At 39.2% G+C, this 17,044-nt stretch overlaps 1 protein-coding gene across 1 annotated transcript in view; it reads right to left on the minus strand.

Annotated features, from left to right (window-relative positions):
- Positions 1 to 13,506, minus strand: part of TXNDC16 (thioredoxin domain containing 16) — a 103,758-nt gene extending 90,252 nt beyond the window's left edge. The window contains exons 1-4 of the mRNA XM_029239772.1: positions 13,308 to 13,506; positions 12,277 to 12,359; positions 6,885 to 6,958; positions 5,990 to 6,064 (exon numbers count right to left, since the gene is read on the minus strand). Of these exons, the coding sequence (XP_029095605.1) occupies positions 5,990 to 6,064; positions 6,885 to 6,958; positions 12,277 to 12,359; positions 13,308 to 13,485 (410 nt within the window). The 5' untranslated portion in view covers positions 13,486 to 13,506. The remainder of the gene's footprint in view (positions 1 to 5,989; positions 6,065 to 6,884; positions 6,959 to 12,276; positions 12,360 to 13,307) is intronic.
- Positions 13,507 to 17,044: the final 3,538 nt, after the last annotated feature.

Here is a 17,044-nt window from a genome sequence, read left to right on the forward strand (position 1 = left end):
ATTCCATACAAAGCAAAGATTTAAATGTTAAATTGAACAGTTAAAACATTGAGAAGAAATACACCTACATAAATAGAGTCTGATCTTTGACAAAAGAGCAAAAGCAGTTTAATGGAGAAAGGCTCCTCTTTTCAAAAAAGGGGCTAAAACAACTGGACATTCACATGCAAATAAGTGAATCGAGACACTGACTTTACACCTTTCATAAAAATTAACTCAAAATGGATTATAGACCTAAATGTAAAACACAGAAGAAAATCTTGGTGACCTTGGATTTGGCAATGAATTTTTAGACACAACACCAAAAGCATGATCCATGAAAGAAAAAAAATTGTAAAGTTGGATTTTATTATTATTAAAAACTTCTGCTCTGCAAAAGACACCGTTAAGAGAATGAAGAAACAAGCCACAGACTGGGAGAAAATATTTGCAAAACATATAGCTGATAAAGGACTTGTATCCAAAATATATAGAAGAACTCTTAAACTCAACGAGACAAAAAAAAAAAAAAACATTTAAAATATGGGCAAAAGATCTGAGCGGGTACCCCACCAAAGAAAATATAGAAACAGCAAATAAGCATACTAAAAGATGCTCAATATCCTTTGTCCTTAGGAAGCTGTAAATTAAAACAATAAGATACCACTACACACCTATTAGAATAGCTACAGTTAAAAAAAAAAATTAACAATAACAAATGTTGGCAAGAATGTAGAGCAACAGGAACTCATTCAATGTAGGTGGTAATGCAAAATGATACAGCCACTTTGGAAGACAGTTTAGCAGTTTCTTACAAAGCTAAACATAGTCTTACCATATGATCCAGAAATCACACCCCTAAGTATTTGCCCATATGAGTTGAAAAACTACATCAATACAAAAAAACCTACGCATGAACCTTATAGTAACTTTAATCATAATTGCCAAAACTTGGAAGCAACCAAGATGTCCTTCAATAGGTGAATAGATAAACAGTGATACATCCATACAATGGAATATTATTCAGCAATAAAAAGAAATGAGCTATCAAACCATGAAAAGACATGGAGGAACCTTAAAAACATATTGCTAATTAGAAGCAGCAGCCAATCTGAAAAGGCTACATGCTATATGATTCTGAAAACGAGCCCCCACTAAAACCAAGTCCCCCTGCCAAGGTGATGATTAAGCTCTCTCTCCAAAACTTTATTCCCTTTCTTGTCCCCTCTGACCTCAATCCTGTGCTAACTGAACAGTAATCAACCAGAGTCAGATGACTAAAACTGCTATTGTCGACAACATTTAGTGCATTAATGTACTAAAATTGCTGTGGCTGATAACTTATTGTTAATGTACAGACACAAGTTGCCTCTCCAGGGCAGGATGAGCTAACACACCCCCCCAGGGTCATGGACCACCAGACCAAATGCTAGTAAACCATAGGTATCCTGACTCCTGAAACTACAATTAGGAAATGTCACAGAAATGTCACTAGACAATGATTAATCCCAGCTCCTTTGTTCTTTCCCTTTAAAAACCCCCTAACTCAAAGACCAAGTTGGAGTGGATCTGAGTCACCCACTCTCTTGCTTGGCACCCTGCAGTAAACCCTTACTTTGCTGCCCTTACTTTGCTGCAAACACCTGCTGTCAGAGTTTGGCTTTCTGTGAAACTGACACACGAGCTCTTTTTCTGGGTTACAAGTCCAACTATATGACACTCAAAAAAGGCAAAACTATAGAGACAGTGAAAAGATCAGTGGTTGGGGAGTGGAAGGGAAGGATGAATAGGTGGAGCACAGGGTATTTTCAGGGCAGTGAAACTATTCTGTTTGATACTATAATGGTGGATACATGTCATTATACATTCGTCAAAACTCACAGAACTGTACAACACAGAGTGAACCCTAACATAAACTATGCACTCCGGTTAATAATAATGTGTGAGTATTGATTCATCAATTGTAACAAATGTACCACACCAATGCAAAATGTTAACAGAGGAAACAGTACAGAGGAGAAAGGAGGAATTCTCTGTACTATCTGTTCAATTTTCTGTAATCCTAAAACTGCTCTGTAAAACAGTCTTAATTTCTTTAAGTGAATTCCTTTGTAACAAGAGTATAAGGGAGACCTTGGTACAGCTTAAAATCCAGAAGTCAAAAGAGAAAAGATAAATTTGACCTGATGATATTTAAAAGAACAAAATAGGGAAATTCCAAAGATAAACGACAAACAGGAAAATGTACAATTTGTGTCTCCTTTATATAAGGAGAGCACCTAGAAATTAATAAGAATAAAAGTTCAAAACATGATAGAGGACTTCCCTCGTGGCTCAGTGGTTAAGAATCTGCCTGCCAATGCAGGGGACATGGGTTTGAGCCCTGGTCCAGGAAGATCCCACGTGCTGCGGAGCAACTAAGCCCACGCGCCACAACTACTGAGCCTGTGCTCTAGAGCCTGTGAGCCACAACTACTGAAGCCCAAGTGCCACAACTACTGAAGCCCGCGTGCCTAGAGTCCGTGCTCTGCAACAAGAGAAGCCACCGCAACGAGAAGCCCCCGCTCCCCACAACTAGAGAAAGCCCACACACAGCAACGAAGACCCAACATAGCCATAAATAAATAAAAGAAATAACCAGCTCTAGGACAAAATCACCCTTTAAAAAAAAAAGTGATAGAAAAGTGGGCAAAAGATATCAAGCAACAGTTCAGTTCCATTTCTAGGAATAGTATACAACTGAAAAGAGTACAAGGGAGGAACTGCTTGCCAGGAACTGGGTATTTCAAACTGATGCTTTTAGCACAAAGAAGTAGGGTGACGGCTTGAGAGGCATTTTTTTCCTCGTGGCAATTTGCAAGGTACAGCTATGATATGGCATACTATTTAGCAGAGTTCTTCAAGATTCTAAATATCATTACTGAAAATTTTTGTAAAATACTGTATTCCACAAGTCAGTTTTCTTACATTTGAAACAAAAATGAGGGCATTGCCTCTTTGGAATTCTACCTCCTTGACATTTGTGTTTTCCTGCTCAGTTTCTTCTTCCTTTATATGTTGGTGTTATCCTAGGATGCTCCTTAGATGACCTACATGTTGACAACACTCCCCAGGGGCGCAAATTCCTACAGATGCCTACTCAAGACTCAGGTAAGATGGGCATCCGACTTGTTAAAGTAGACTCATTTTCTCCTGTAAATTTGCTCTTCATCCTTGCCTACTTCAGATGGTGATCAGATCAGATTTGGGGTAGAGTGAGATGGGAAGGAAGGAAAAGAAGAGATCAGGGATTAATCAAATTAATCATTACCAAGCCCGGTTAATTTCACCTCCTAAGCATTAAAAAGAAAACCCCCTCTTTGCTATCTTTACTTCCCTAGATTGCACAATGGCCACACAATGGTGTCTACATGTGCTTGGATCCCACAAATTTGTCTCTCACCCACCAAAAAGAGCCCTCAGGTGCTAATCTGATCACATCACTTATCTGCCTACAACCCTGCAGTTGAGCAATCAGGTGTTGAAGTGGTCACTTAGGACAGAGAGCCAAACTAAAAGTAACAACCAAGCCTTTATTCACTAACTGCGACAGTGCAAGCAAGAGGCAAAAAGAGAGGCACAGGCCCCACAATGTTCCATTCCCATCCCCCGCCACTGAACAGCTCCAGGCCAGGGCCAGTGGGCGTGGGAATCATCTCATTCCAAGGAGCTGCGAAGAGAAGGCTCCTGCCTCTTTATGGACCGGTGGAATGGTGGGGGGGACTGAGCAGGTGAAGGGCGAGGAGAAGAAAAGTACAGAGTTAAAGCAGAGAAAGCGTTTAGCCAAAGACCTGTGATAAGGAAGTTTTGGCAAAGCACCTGGAAGGTGCCTCAGGCCACGTCCCTGATAATGAGGCCCCAAATGGAGACACCTGGGGCTAAAGGCCAGTCTGGCCAGAAGGATGGGAGAGGGAGGGGTCCGAAGGATTGGGAAGGGGAGGGGTCTGAGTCCTGGACCTCAATTTTCTCTAGAAAACTGCAATGCTCTGGCTGTGCACCAGTCTGGTGTGGGAGAGCACCTTCCCCCTATGAGGCCTGCCGGGCAAAGCTTGTAATTGCCTGTGGTTGGGTCTGAAAGATCACACAAGGATTCTGGCCCAGAGCTGGCCTCCTCACCCTTCAGGGGCTACCCCAAAGCCTAAACTTCTTCACATGGTAAACAAAGATCCCTTCCTCTGATCCCATGCCAACTTCTCTGCTCTCACCTCCTGCTTCACATTTCAGACTCCAGTAAAAACTACCCTCTCCAAACTGTCCTAACCTCCCTGCCTGGGCTCACAGTTTCCCCTGCTTCTTCCACCTTCCATTTCTTCACCGGGCAAACCCCCGCTTATCCTTTAAGACTCATCCCAAGTGCCACCTCCTTCAGGAAGGCTTCTTAACAAACATCCACCCTCATTCTAGACACAAGGAACTATTCACTACCCTGTGGACATATGCAGACGTACTTCTACTATTTTACTTCCTACATATTTTCTGTTTACATACCTGTCTCTGCAACAAAACATTAAATTCTTAGAGAACAGAGCCACATCTTACGCTGTCTTGCATCTCCAGTGCCTTACAAGTGTCTGGCACATAGCAGGAACGTGGGGAATACTCTATTTGTGGAATTAGTGTTCTATAAATCAGCATTAGTACAGCACAAGGAACAGGACACCATGGCAGGATTGAATGACACAAGCCCCACAGGATAGATACCCAGTTCAGGTAACAGCATCCTCTCCACATCTAAGGCCCAGTTGTTTCGAAACCACCTTGTCATCAGGTTGCCCAGCGTGGACCTGCCGCTCCAGGATTTGCTGTCAGACTTGTCAAAGACAACCTTAGTCTCCCCTCCCCCATCCCTTAAAGAATCTTCTTTCTCTGATTCTTCACCCTTGTTTCTGGGTCAAAGACAGTCATTGGGTATCCATTGTAAAAAGCATAAACGAGTAAGCTTCCTGAGAACAAAAATATCTAGGACTTGGACTTTTTTCTAAGCTTTTCATGACCCCCACTCTCAAGATAGCCACCCCTTCTCTATCCCAGGAAAGGGCTTCCAAGGCAGCCCAACAGGTCTTTGGAATTCCTTCTTCAAAAGGCCGATTTCATGCCTTACAACTGGCTGCTCAGGGTCCATGGTTGGCCGGGATTTCTAAAGACTGTTATTAATATATTATTAGTACTGGAACATGTGATAACCACAACTTGTCACCTATCAAGTTTAGAGTTTCCTGTAACTTAACTTTCACACCATTTTTGCGAGAATCAGGTAGAAGAAGAGGAGGAAGATGGGAGCCACACAGAAAACAGAGATAGTCAAGGTCAGCAAAGGTCTCAGCAAACATTAAATTGGAAAAGTCCCTGTAAACTCGTGTCCTGAAAAAGTCGTAGCTTCTAGCTCTGTTACCAAAGATACTACTACTTCATTTGAGGAGAGACTGCAGGAGTGGACCCCAGGTAGGGCTGAATCCCAGGCCTAAAGATTCCATGCCAGGCAAGTTAAATTAGATTCATTCTCTCTCAATAAACATTCAGCACGTGCTGGGAACACCTGAAATGTTTCTGCACGTACTGAGCAGGAACGGAGCTACAGACTCCGGAAAAAAAAAAAAAAAAAATCAGGCTGGGGTGAAAAGGAGGCTAGACACTTCAAAAACCCTAGTGAGAATAGCAAAGATGAGCTTCTGTCCTGGTAACATCCTCACTCCACAGACAGAATCAAAGGCAAGAGCGATAGTATGAGCCAGGTGGCCGTGTTGTGCCACCTCCTACTTTTATACAGAGTATCTCCATGTTTCTGTATCCTCTGCCATTCAAGACATTTTAGATCCTCTGTGTGGGAAGATAGACCAGCAATATGTGTGAAACTGATGCTTACAAGTATAATGCTAAGACCCTAAAATATTGTAATGGACTGTGGTTGTCTAAAATGAAATCAACAGATAAATAACAAGTGAGTAAGTAAATGGGTATCCCCTGTACTTACAAGAGAACATGAGCAACGATGGCATCCACATCGAACAAGGTATCGGTTGGGAATTCTCTGAGTAATATGTGACCCCTGAAAAAGTTTTAAAAAGCATTACAGAAATATTTCCTTAGCATTCAATTCACTTGTCTCTAACACACTAGGCTGGAAGCTCTGGCAGTTCTCGGAGCCTGTGTCTTATCCACTAGCCGATATACCTACCAGAGTGCTGGCCATGATACACACTCCAATATTTACTGAACACACAGGCATAGATACACTGACTTTGAAAAGCTTAGGCCCTGGGCCTGGCAAAAAGACTGGGAAGCAACAGGAGTCCCAACCAGGCTTCCTCCCAGCACACACAGATTCCCCAGATGGGCTGGGAAGGAGACAAGCAGGAGACAGAAAGAAGGGTCCTCAGTAGTAGGTCCCTGAGGAGACAGGATCTCTCCCCACTTCCTAGGCCAAATCCCAAGAGTGTGAGGAAAGGATTTTGAGAAAACTCAGATTAGCAGACCCAAGTAATGGAGGAATCCATAACCTGGACATCTGCAGATCCCTCAAAAATAAAGTACATTTATTTCCCACCCGAATATGGACCTGACATACCTACTTAGAACACTAAATCTGCTAAGTGCTTACTTACCAGGCCTTTGCCGTCAGAGCTTACGTAAGATTCTCATATAATATCCAAAACAATCCTGTGAGGTAGGTATTAATCTCCTCAATTTACTGATTAGGAAGCAAAGTGGAGGTAACAAATCTATTAGTTAGACTTCTTGCTAAGCTTCATATGACCCCTACTACATACACCTTTATTCTGGCCTAGTGATATTTTGTATACTTGAATATTCTAGAAGTATAGCTTTATGTTTGTCCATCTGAGCCAAAAAAACTAAAAATAGTTTACCTGAATAAATATGCTTTCATCAAATTCTTTTCGCTTCCACAGTATCTCGATGTTTCTTCTGTGACGCAATTAACCTTTAAAAGATTATATTTAACGTTTAGAGTACATATCAAAAGGTCAAGTTTCTTGGTTAGGGAAACAGAAAGGAAAATTAAACATTACAGTTTGTCTCCAGATCAAATTTCTTTTTTACTTTTCTTTCTGATTTGTATGCTATAATTGCTCACTTATTCAAGTGCTTGAGGTAACCCAGAGAAAGGAACTGTTCCTACACCTAAGAGTTATATTTAATTATACCTAAGATTTAATTCAATCTGATGAAGGAAGTAGAAGGTAACGAGGTAGGAAAGGAAGGAAACAATTAAGGCAGGACAAGAAAATCATGAGCAAAAGCCAGGAAGCACAGAAGTGGTGCTAAGTTGGGACCACGAAAGCATCTCAGTAGCTGGAGCACAGGTATGGCAGATACTGCTGGCTCCTAACCCCAAATCCATCCTACCCTTTTGCGTCACTAACAGAATTTCACTAAAAACAAGTGCCCCATTAAAAGACTTTTCCAGACTCCCCCAACAGCTAAGGCTGGCTAAATGATGTTAGGAGAAGTCACTGGTTTGGGATGCCTAGAAGGATCTTAAAAGGGGGTTGAGTGATAGATACTCTTGCTCTTCCCACTTCTTCCTGACAAAAAAAAACCTGACAAGATAGGTAGGCACCAGCCGTCATCATGGACCATAAGGCATCTTTAAAGAAGAAACCTTTGCTAAGGATGGTGCTACAGAAAGAATGAACCTGAGTCCCTGATGATGTTAGAGAAGCCACAACAGCCCTTGATAGCTTACAATCAGGACTCTATGTGAAAAACATAAGGCCAATCCTGGCAGCAACATGGAGATACGATGGAAGACATGAGAGCACAAAGGCAAGGAAGCCAGTTAACAGAGTATCCCATCAGTACAGGTCAGGGATGACTGGAACCTGTAGTAAAGCAGAAAAGGACAGAAGAGATTCAAGCGACTTTCCCCAAATACAGTAAGTAAAACTAGGGAGAAGACTGAGCGTGTAATATGCAACATGGGATAGATGGGGGAAGGCAAGAGATAAAGAGGATGAAGAGGTTTTTAGATGGGGCAAGTGGGTAGCCACCGACATAACTTACCAAAACTAAGTCTGGAAGAAGAACAGTTAGTATTTTGTTTTGGATTTTGTTAAGTTAGGGTTTTTTTGGGTTTTTTTAGATGAGGCTTTTTTGTTTTTGCTGTTCAAGTTAATTTTAACAGAGTTTGAGGAAGCAGAGTGACAAGTGGGAAAGCTACATTTGTTTTATAGAAAAAAGCTACTAAAAGAGAACCGATACTCAAAAAAGATATGAGGAATAGAGAATTCGAATTAAAAGAGTACGGTCATAACCAAAAACAGTGAATTTTAGTGTATGTAGTTTTTTTTTTTTTTAATTTTTAGAAGTCAGAGCATAGGGGATGGTTGGTATTATGACGACAGATTTATCCATTCATCCGCTCAACACACATTTGAACACCTACCACATGTTAGTCACTGTTCTCGTCACTAGGAGTACAGTTAAGTTCCAAATTAAAATGTTTATCTTTAGAACTTACATTCTAAAAGTAGAGACGGACCATTAAAAAAAACAAACTAATTAGTATGCAATGTTAAGGGCTATAAAGAAAAAAGCACTATTAAAGGGATAGTACATGACCGAACATTTTAGGTAAGTCATCAAAGAAGACTTCTCTGAGGAGATGACATTTGCACAAAGAACCGAAGTAATGGAGTGATGCATACAAATATACAAATATGCGGAAGAGATGAGTTCTAAGCAGAGGAGAAAATACCTGCAAAGGCCTTACGGAAATACACACCTAGAATGTCCAAGTAAGAGAAAGATGACTAGCATGTGTCAGGAACAAGCTGAGCAAGGTGGAAGAACAGAAAATGAGATTAGAGGAATTAAATGTCCAAAGAGGAGTTCCCATGTTAGTATAACTGTAATGGGAAGCCTTTCTGAGAGAGCAGCAATGTGATCTGACTTAAATGTGGAGAAGGGTTCAGTGAGACAAGAGTGAAAGGAGAAAGGCCAAATAGGCTTGTGGTTTCCCAGAGGAGAAGTGAGGACAGTTTAGACAAGGGCAGGGGGGTAAAAGTGAAGGTACAGGAAGTGGTCAGATGTGAAAAGTTTTGATAGCAGAACTTGAAGGACTTAATGATGGATTGGTTATGACAGAAAGGATGACAAAGGTTTTTTGTTTTAAAATCTACATTGATACAGTAATATAGTCATACCAGCTTTCTTTTGGTTATTATTTGCATGATATATATTTTTTTTCCTTCATTTGCTTTAAGGATTTCTAAAGCCTTTATCTTAAGATGCATTTCTAAATAGCTTACAATTAGGTTTGGTTATTGTTCCCAGCCTGACAATCTTTTTCTTAACTGGAACACTTAGTCCATTTATATTTTAGTGTTTTCTTCATCTATGTCTGCCTCCTGAAATCTTAACTTTTGAAGACAATCTCAAAATGCTATTTTTTGTGAAGTCTTTCCCAATACCATAATATGACCTTCCACCTTGATGATCATGTAAGATTTCTTTCTTTTAAACCTCTACAGCATTTTATTTGTATCTCTTATTATAATGACCAAGTTCTGCTAGTTATTAAAATGGTCTATGGGAATTCCCTGGCGGTCCCGTGGTTGGGACTCCTCACTTTCACTGCCAAGGGCCCAGGTTCAACCCCTGGTTGGGGAACTAAGATTCTTACAACCTGCACAGCGCGGCCAAAAAAGAAAAAAGTCTGTGAATGTGTTTTATCGCCCCATTTTGGATATATACTCTCCAAAGAAAGAGACTGGGGTCTTAGCCATTTTGCTATCCAATAAAAGACTAAATATAGCAAGCTCATTTCAATCTCATAAACAGTACTGAGTATCTACTATGCACCAGGGACTGAGCTAGGTACTCAATATAGGTCTATCTCTTTCACCCAGTCTCCTTTCCACATAGCTTAAGAGTCTTCAACTGTAAAAGCTTTACAAACTGTTAGTTCATAAAGGTAACCCCTGGGCATGAACCTTAATGTTCTACTCTAGTTACTAGACACACAGTTACTAGTTACTAGTTTATTAGTTACTAGATAACAGCATGATTATCCTTTTTGAGTATCGTACCAACCTAGCATTTTGTTTCTAAATTTCAATTTTGATTTTTATTCAAAGCTCCTTAAAGATGAGTGCCATTATCATTCCAGAGTATAAACAGTGGTTCAAAGTTAACTGAGACCTCTATACAAAACAGAAGTGACATTAAAAAAGAGGTTTTTGAGGTATATAAACATGATATAATAAGAAATATATATTTGGTCTTTGCCCCTTGTTCCTAACACAGAGCTCCTAAAACCCTGTAATTTCCTGCATGATAGAGTGCCAGGAGTATCTTTTCTTCTAATATTTGGTCTTTAACCCGAAATATAAGAGCTTCTGAAACCCTTGGAATCTCTGGGAGTGATAAGAGTGTCTGTTTGCATGCTAATGAGATGACTGGTGGCTGGGGGCCCCTAGACAGCTTCAAGATGGGGGCTGGTTACCAGCAAGACAAGGGAAAGATCAGAGGGTGGGAACTTTCAGCCCCACCTCCCCACCTTAGGGCTGGAGATGGAGTTAATCAGCAATGGCCAATGATTTGACCAATCATGCCTACATAACAACCTCCATAAAAACCCTAAACTACAGGGTGTGGAGAGCGTCCAGTGAACACATCCAAGTACAGGAGGATGACACAGCCCAAACCACACGGGGATAGAAGCTCCTGGACTTGAGACTCTTCCAGATGTTGCCCCACACATCTCTTCCATTTGGCTGTTCCTGACATATCCTTTATAAGAAGTCAGTAATAGTAAGTAAAGTCTTTCCCTGAGTTCTGTGAGACATTATGGGCAATTATGGAACCTGAGGAGGGGGTTGTGAGAACCGCCATTTGGAGCCAAGTCCTACAGAAGTCGTAGGGAGCCTGGGGACCCACTCACTCCTTGTGACTGACATCTGAAGTGAGGGTCATCTCATAGGACTGGGCCCTTAACCTGTGGGGTCTGTGCTAACTCTGGGTTGTTAGTGTCAGAACTGCTTCATATGAAAAACACACATCTGGTGTCAGAAGTGTTCTGTGGTGAGACTGAACAGTTTCCCTTTAAAAGTCACAGTTAACTTTTCTATGCTTCCTGCCCTGGGAACTCTAGCTTCAGGGACCAAGAGGGACAGTAGCCATCTCTCAAAGGAGGAAGGCTAATGAACTAAGAAAGAATAAATGTACATAGAAAGTCAGGGAGACACTAATCTGAAAGAATTTAATAATCACTGGGTTACTAATCATTCCGTTTTCTGAGGTACAAATTCTCAGTTTAAACTAAATGAAAGGCTCCTGTAGCTATCTAAACCATGATGCATGTGGAAATTTTCCATAATACTCCATTTGAGAAAAAATTTAAGTATGTAATTTCAAATTAGGTTGTTTTGCACAGGCTCCGGACGCACAGGCTCAGCGGCCATGTCTCACGGGCCCAGCCGCTCGGTGGCATGTGGGATCTTCCTGGACCGAGGCACGAACCCATGTCCCCTGCGTTGGCAAGCGGACTCTCAACCACTGCGCCACCAGGGAAGTCCCAAATTAGGTTGTTTTAACTTTTTTCTAAAAATAAATATGAGAACCCACAACATAAGCAATTATAAAGACTTAGAAGAATAGGAAAGAAAAAAAAAACATTTGAATTACTTCAATTTTGGTACCTCAGTTTGTGTTAATAGAAAAATTTTAATATCTAAATTATGGACATTTATTATGATATATTTGTCAGGCAGAAAAAAAAAAAAACTTAAGGGCTTCCCCGGTGGCGCAGTCGTTGAGAGTCTGCCTGCCGATGCAGGAGACACGGGTTTGTGCCCCGTTCCGGGAAGATCCCACATGCCGCGGAGCGGCTGGGCCCGTGAGCCATGGCCACTGAGCCTGCGCGTCCGGAGCCTGTGCTCCGCAACGGGAGGGGCCACAACAGTGAGAGGCCCGCGTACCACAAAAAAAAAAAACAAAAAACTTAAATAGAAGATTGAAAAAATAAATGACACCATAGCCCCAATAGAATGGTTTACAAAATAAAGTTCTAAGCTCCAGAATTTTAAGTAGCTTTTTTTCCCCTGTATTTATAATTTATACAATAATCTGGAATTATCTATACTCCTGTTTATTCTTATGAAAAACAAGGTAGAAAAAATATTTTTCCAGTTTGGAAAAAGATGTGAAACAACGTAGTATTTTTAGATACTCAGTCTTAGGTCACACAGTTGTAAAATGTTTGCCACTAGTAATTTATTAACATAAATATCTTTCTACCTTTGTGACTGAAATTCCATAGTCCTGGAGAGGTTTATCAGCCTCATTCAGTTCTTCAAGAAATACAGAGGTACTTGGAAAATCTAAAATAAGAAATGTTTTATGAATGTTTTATGACTTGCCCCTTAGGAAAGATGAATTTTTAAAATTAAAGCCCAAAGCTGCAAACTGAAAAAGAAATATATTGGTTTGCCCAACTAGTATGCAACAACAAATAATCAAGTAACTAAATGAACCTAGTTACATATTTTTGTACCCTTATTTCCTATTGCCTCATTACTCTTATTTCTAATATTTTTATCATGACATATTTTCACTTTGTAAGTGACCTTAAAAGCTTTCTAAACATAAATTGGATAAATAAATGTTTAATTTAAATGGCACATTTGGCATTACTTTTCCAAGTTTAATACTATATACACAACACACATGTACAAAATTTTCAAAATGATTTTAAAATACCAAAAATATGAATTCACTTCATTTACTAATTCCAAGAATAGTATTTTTTAAGGCACAAAAAAACTTAAATGGAACCATGATAATGATATGTTCAATAGTTATATTAATTAATTCAGTATAATTAATGGTACAGCTAAAGCAGAGTATTAAACTAAGGCATTACTAATACTATATTTAAAGTTTGAAAACACTTTTAAAATATTTACATGCTAAAAATATCCAAAAGTTTACTTTCAGAAATGATGATGAAATTCAGACATTATTAACAGCTAATTCTTATCTAGTATTTATTATGGACTAAGCACATGAGTAAAGTCACTTAATCCTCACAATAAATTTATAAAGCACACACTATTTCCTCATTATGGATGACAAAAAAGACACGTGACTCAACCAAGGTCACACAGCAGGTCAAGTGGCAAAGTCAGGATTGAAACCCAGGCAGGCATATTATAGTAGCAGCGTTAAAGCACATATTATTAATCCTGATAATAAGTTCTTCCTAGCATATTGATTAAACAGCAATAGAAACATCACAAAAATCATATTAGAATATAAAAAATACTTACCAGCTTGACAAAAATAAGCTAAGGTAGCTTTTCCTGGTTGCAATGTACTGAAGAATTTCTGAGGACTCAGCTCTGGTAGAGAGTCTACTGCTGACATATAAAAAATGCACATCATGACAAAAGAGATGCCAACTCTAAGTACACTGAAACTGGAAGACATCATCAGCTGTGGCTGCATATGGGCAGGAGAGTCAATTTTGTTCACCGCTGTGTTCTGTTGCCCAGGACAATACCTGGCAAGAGCAGGCGTTCAACAGAGTCTTTCTGAATGAATTCATTAAATAAATGAATGAAGTAAAATCTGCAAAAAGAATAATATAAGGCATTACTTCCATGTTTGATTTTACTAATACTTTACTATTTCCTTCTAGTAAAAACATGAGAGGGGATGATATATAATGACATTGATTTAATAATACTATGAATTTTTGATACTTGCAAAAGATATCAAAGATATCTGGAAAATGCAATACTAAGTATGTTAAGTTTAATAGATATTTATGGTGTATGCTAAGCTGTCATTTTTAAGGATTCTAAAATTAATTTTCAAACATTATCCAATCCATTTTTTTTAAACTGGGTATTTTATCTTTCTCTACCTAGAGTACATGTACAATTAATACTCAAATAGCCATTAAAACCACTAACGTGGGAATGAGAGCCAAAATATATGTCTACTACGTTTACATTCTTTTTACTTTAACTCCCCTAGAAGATATCTATTAAAACTATTTAAGAACATTCCTTCTTAATATACATTTAGTAATTCCTAAGACTTAGATTTATTTAAGCAGCTTAGAAATTCAAATATCTTTTTCAACTCATATTTTAATTCAATTCTATTTTCTGAACTCAGATTTGCTCTAGATATTATCCTCTCATCTTCTTTCATGCTGTACTTACTCCCATGCTGTCCTCTGTATCTGCTGTCAATTAACTTTGTCTTATACTTTTGCTACTTTCAAATTTCTTTTGAACAATTTCTTCTTTCAGGAAGCTTTTCTACTGATGATATATATTATCTACATTTAAAAGAAGATAGTTTAGGAAAATTAGTTTATATATTAAACATTGCACTTCTAGAAGGTAAAGATATACCCACAGGTATAGGTGAGAATTTTGTTTTAATTTCAAATAGAACCCTTATCTTTTTTTTTTTTTTTTGCTGTACGCGGGCCTCTCACTGTTGTGGCCTCTCCCCGTTGTGGAGCACAGGCTCCAGACGTACAGGCTCAGCAGCCATGGCTCACGGGCCCAGCCGCTCCGCGGCATGTGGGATCTTCCCGGACCAGGGCACGAACCCGTGTCCCCTGCATCGGCAGGGGGACTCTCAACCACTGCGCCACCAGGGAAGCCCAAACCCTTATCTTTTAAACAAAGATCACTATGTCAAAACAGAAGACAGGAGAAAATAGCAAGAATTACTCATAAGGATAGGAGTGGAACTTTTCAGTAAAGAAATGATTAAAGAATAAAAAATTTAGGAAAAAATCATACTAAATTAGACACCTACCATTTCAATGGTCATGAAAGACCATTAACTCTTCAATTTAGCATTTCAGGGGTAATGAGAAAAAATTTACTCTTCAATTTATTGTACAATAGAATTGATAAACTGAAACTCCATATACTCTGGTCTTTCGATACTATCAATAAGCGTATAATAACTCTCCGTAAGGAACAGGTATTCCTAAAACAGGAGCTAATTACTTATTGATTACTTCCTAATAATTCTTTTCACTAGAACTAGTTTATATCAAGCAGTGAACAAATTTGCCATCAACTTTTAATAATGGGCCAAGAGTTCAAAAACTCAAGGAGAATGAGGAGTGAGGACTGAGAGAGGTATATAAAAAGTAATTTTAATAATATAATTAAGAGGTATCCTTGACATTAAAATATTATACATTAAAGCCATTTTAAACCAGCATATTTTAAAGCCACTTTATATTAATGAAAATGGTATAAAATGAGTCATCCAATATTTTCCTTATATTCTGAGGGAGAGATGCATGCATCCTGAGGCCGAAAGAATATAACACTTGTTACTGTATGAAATACCTCCAACCTAATTAAAAGGTTAAACATTTAAGTAAAAGCACAAATGAGAAATTCAAGTATAAACATCTTTTCTCCTGGCCCTGTGGTTACAATTCAGTCATTTAAACACTAAATTGGATACTAAAGTTAACATACTCTTTTCACGTAGAATGTATTTGGTAGAACCAAAGGTCTAACCACACACATTCAATGCTTGAATACTTCCCCACACCTACCTCATTGGACAGATTAGATTATCCATATGAACGTACTATGCATTTCGCCAATTAGAGATGTGGGTGATTATTCAGAGATAGGTACTCAGTAGTAACTTTTGCAGTTTTCTCCATCTTTTGGTAAGTTTGATTATTTAAAAAATTACTTAAAGCAGAGAATACTGTGTGGGTCAGCTAGAAACACAGCTTACATGGTCATAAGATACACACTGAATGATGATTTAACCAGATCCGTAACAACCAGAGTTGAGTGGATGGGGAGACAGAAAGTAAGGGAGCATACAGTCAGGGTGGGAAAAGGGATGAAAGAGAGCTAAATCTTCATTTTTCGCGAGACCAAAAGCCAAGTTTATTGGAAATGGAAAGATCAACACCAAAAGAAACTGTGAGTGGTTCAAAGTAATTGCCTCTGAGGAACAAGAAATTGGAGGGGGTAAGATACCAAGGGGAATTTTGAAGCCTTCTAGAACTGACTCTTTTAAACAGTGTACCTTTTCACTTTGACTTAGAAAGAAAAAATATTACTTGTATGTAATCAAATCTTCCATAGCTACTACTCATATTAATCCAATCTACCCCTGTGGTGTCACTAAAAAATGTTCATTTCACATGCATGGTAATTGAAATGCTTTTGCCCAGAGACATGGTCTCCTCATAAAAATAACTTTAAACAAAGAGAAGGCAAGTGTGGATGGGAAACAGTGAGGAAAGAGAACACCTTAGTAAGAACAGAGTTAAAAACAAAGCTACAGAGGGTACTTGGTGACATTTTTCTCTGGTAGTTAGAAAATGGGATAGAGAACAACACTTAATGCTTCAAAATTTAAGTGTCACCACAAAGTGCTGAGTTCCTTGGGAGGAATGTGGCCTTGTTACCTTGGTGTGATGGTTCATCAGTATGCAGTAAACAGCTCCAGTTCTCCTGTCAGGTATACCTAGGATCACACTTAGCTTTCTGCACTTCCCACCACTACTGAAGTTTGAGGCCACCACGTGACTTACCCTGGCCAATAAAATGGGAGCCAAAGTGGCCTGTCTCAGGCAACGGTTTAACAGCTACTGTGTGATAGGCCTGCCTTTCTTTTCTTCTGTCATAGTCACTGAAAACACTCAGATGGTGGCTGTTTGTCAGCATGGCTCCCAGATTAAGCACAGTCCAGAGAACCCCCAGCTGGTATGCAATGAACATATGATATAGGAAGAAATAAACTTCGTTGTCTTAAGCCACTGAGATTGGGGGGTTTTTATTGTAGCATAATCTAGTTTATCTTCACTGGTGTACAAACCAGAAGTGAGGTGCTACCTTAACAAGAACCCCACATACTCGCTCAGGCGCCAAGCAGCAGGAAAGCTGTTCTGGGAGTACTCAAGGAAACTCTCCTCAAAGAAACATAGAGACAAGACCTCAACAAATGATCCATGTTAAGGAATAACAAAACATTTGATGAAACTGTTGCTACA

The sequence above is a fragment of the Monodon monoceros genome, unplaced genomic scaffold (genome assembly GCF_005190385.1).
Source record: "Monodon monoceros isolate NGI ecotype Baffin Bay Population unplaced genomic scaffold, NGI_Narwhal_1 Super_Scaffold_21, whole genome shotgun sequence".
In the NCBI taxonomy this organism is placed as follows: Eukaryota; Metazoa; Chordata; class Mammalia; order Artiodactyla; family Monodontidae; genus Monodon; species Monodon monoceros.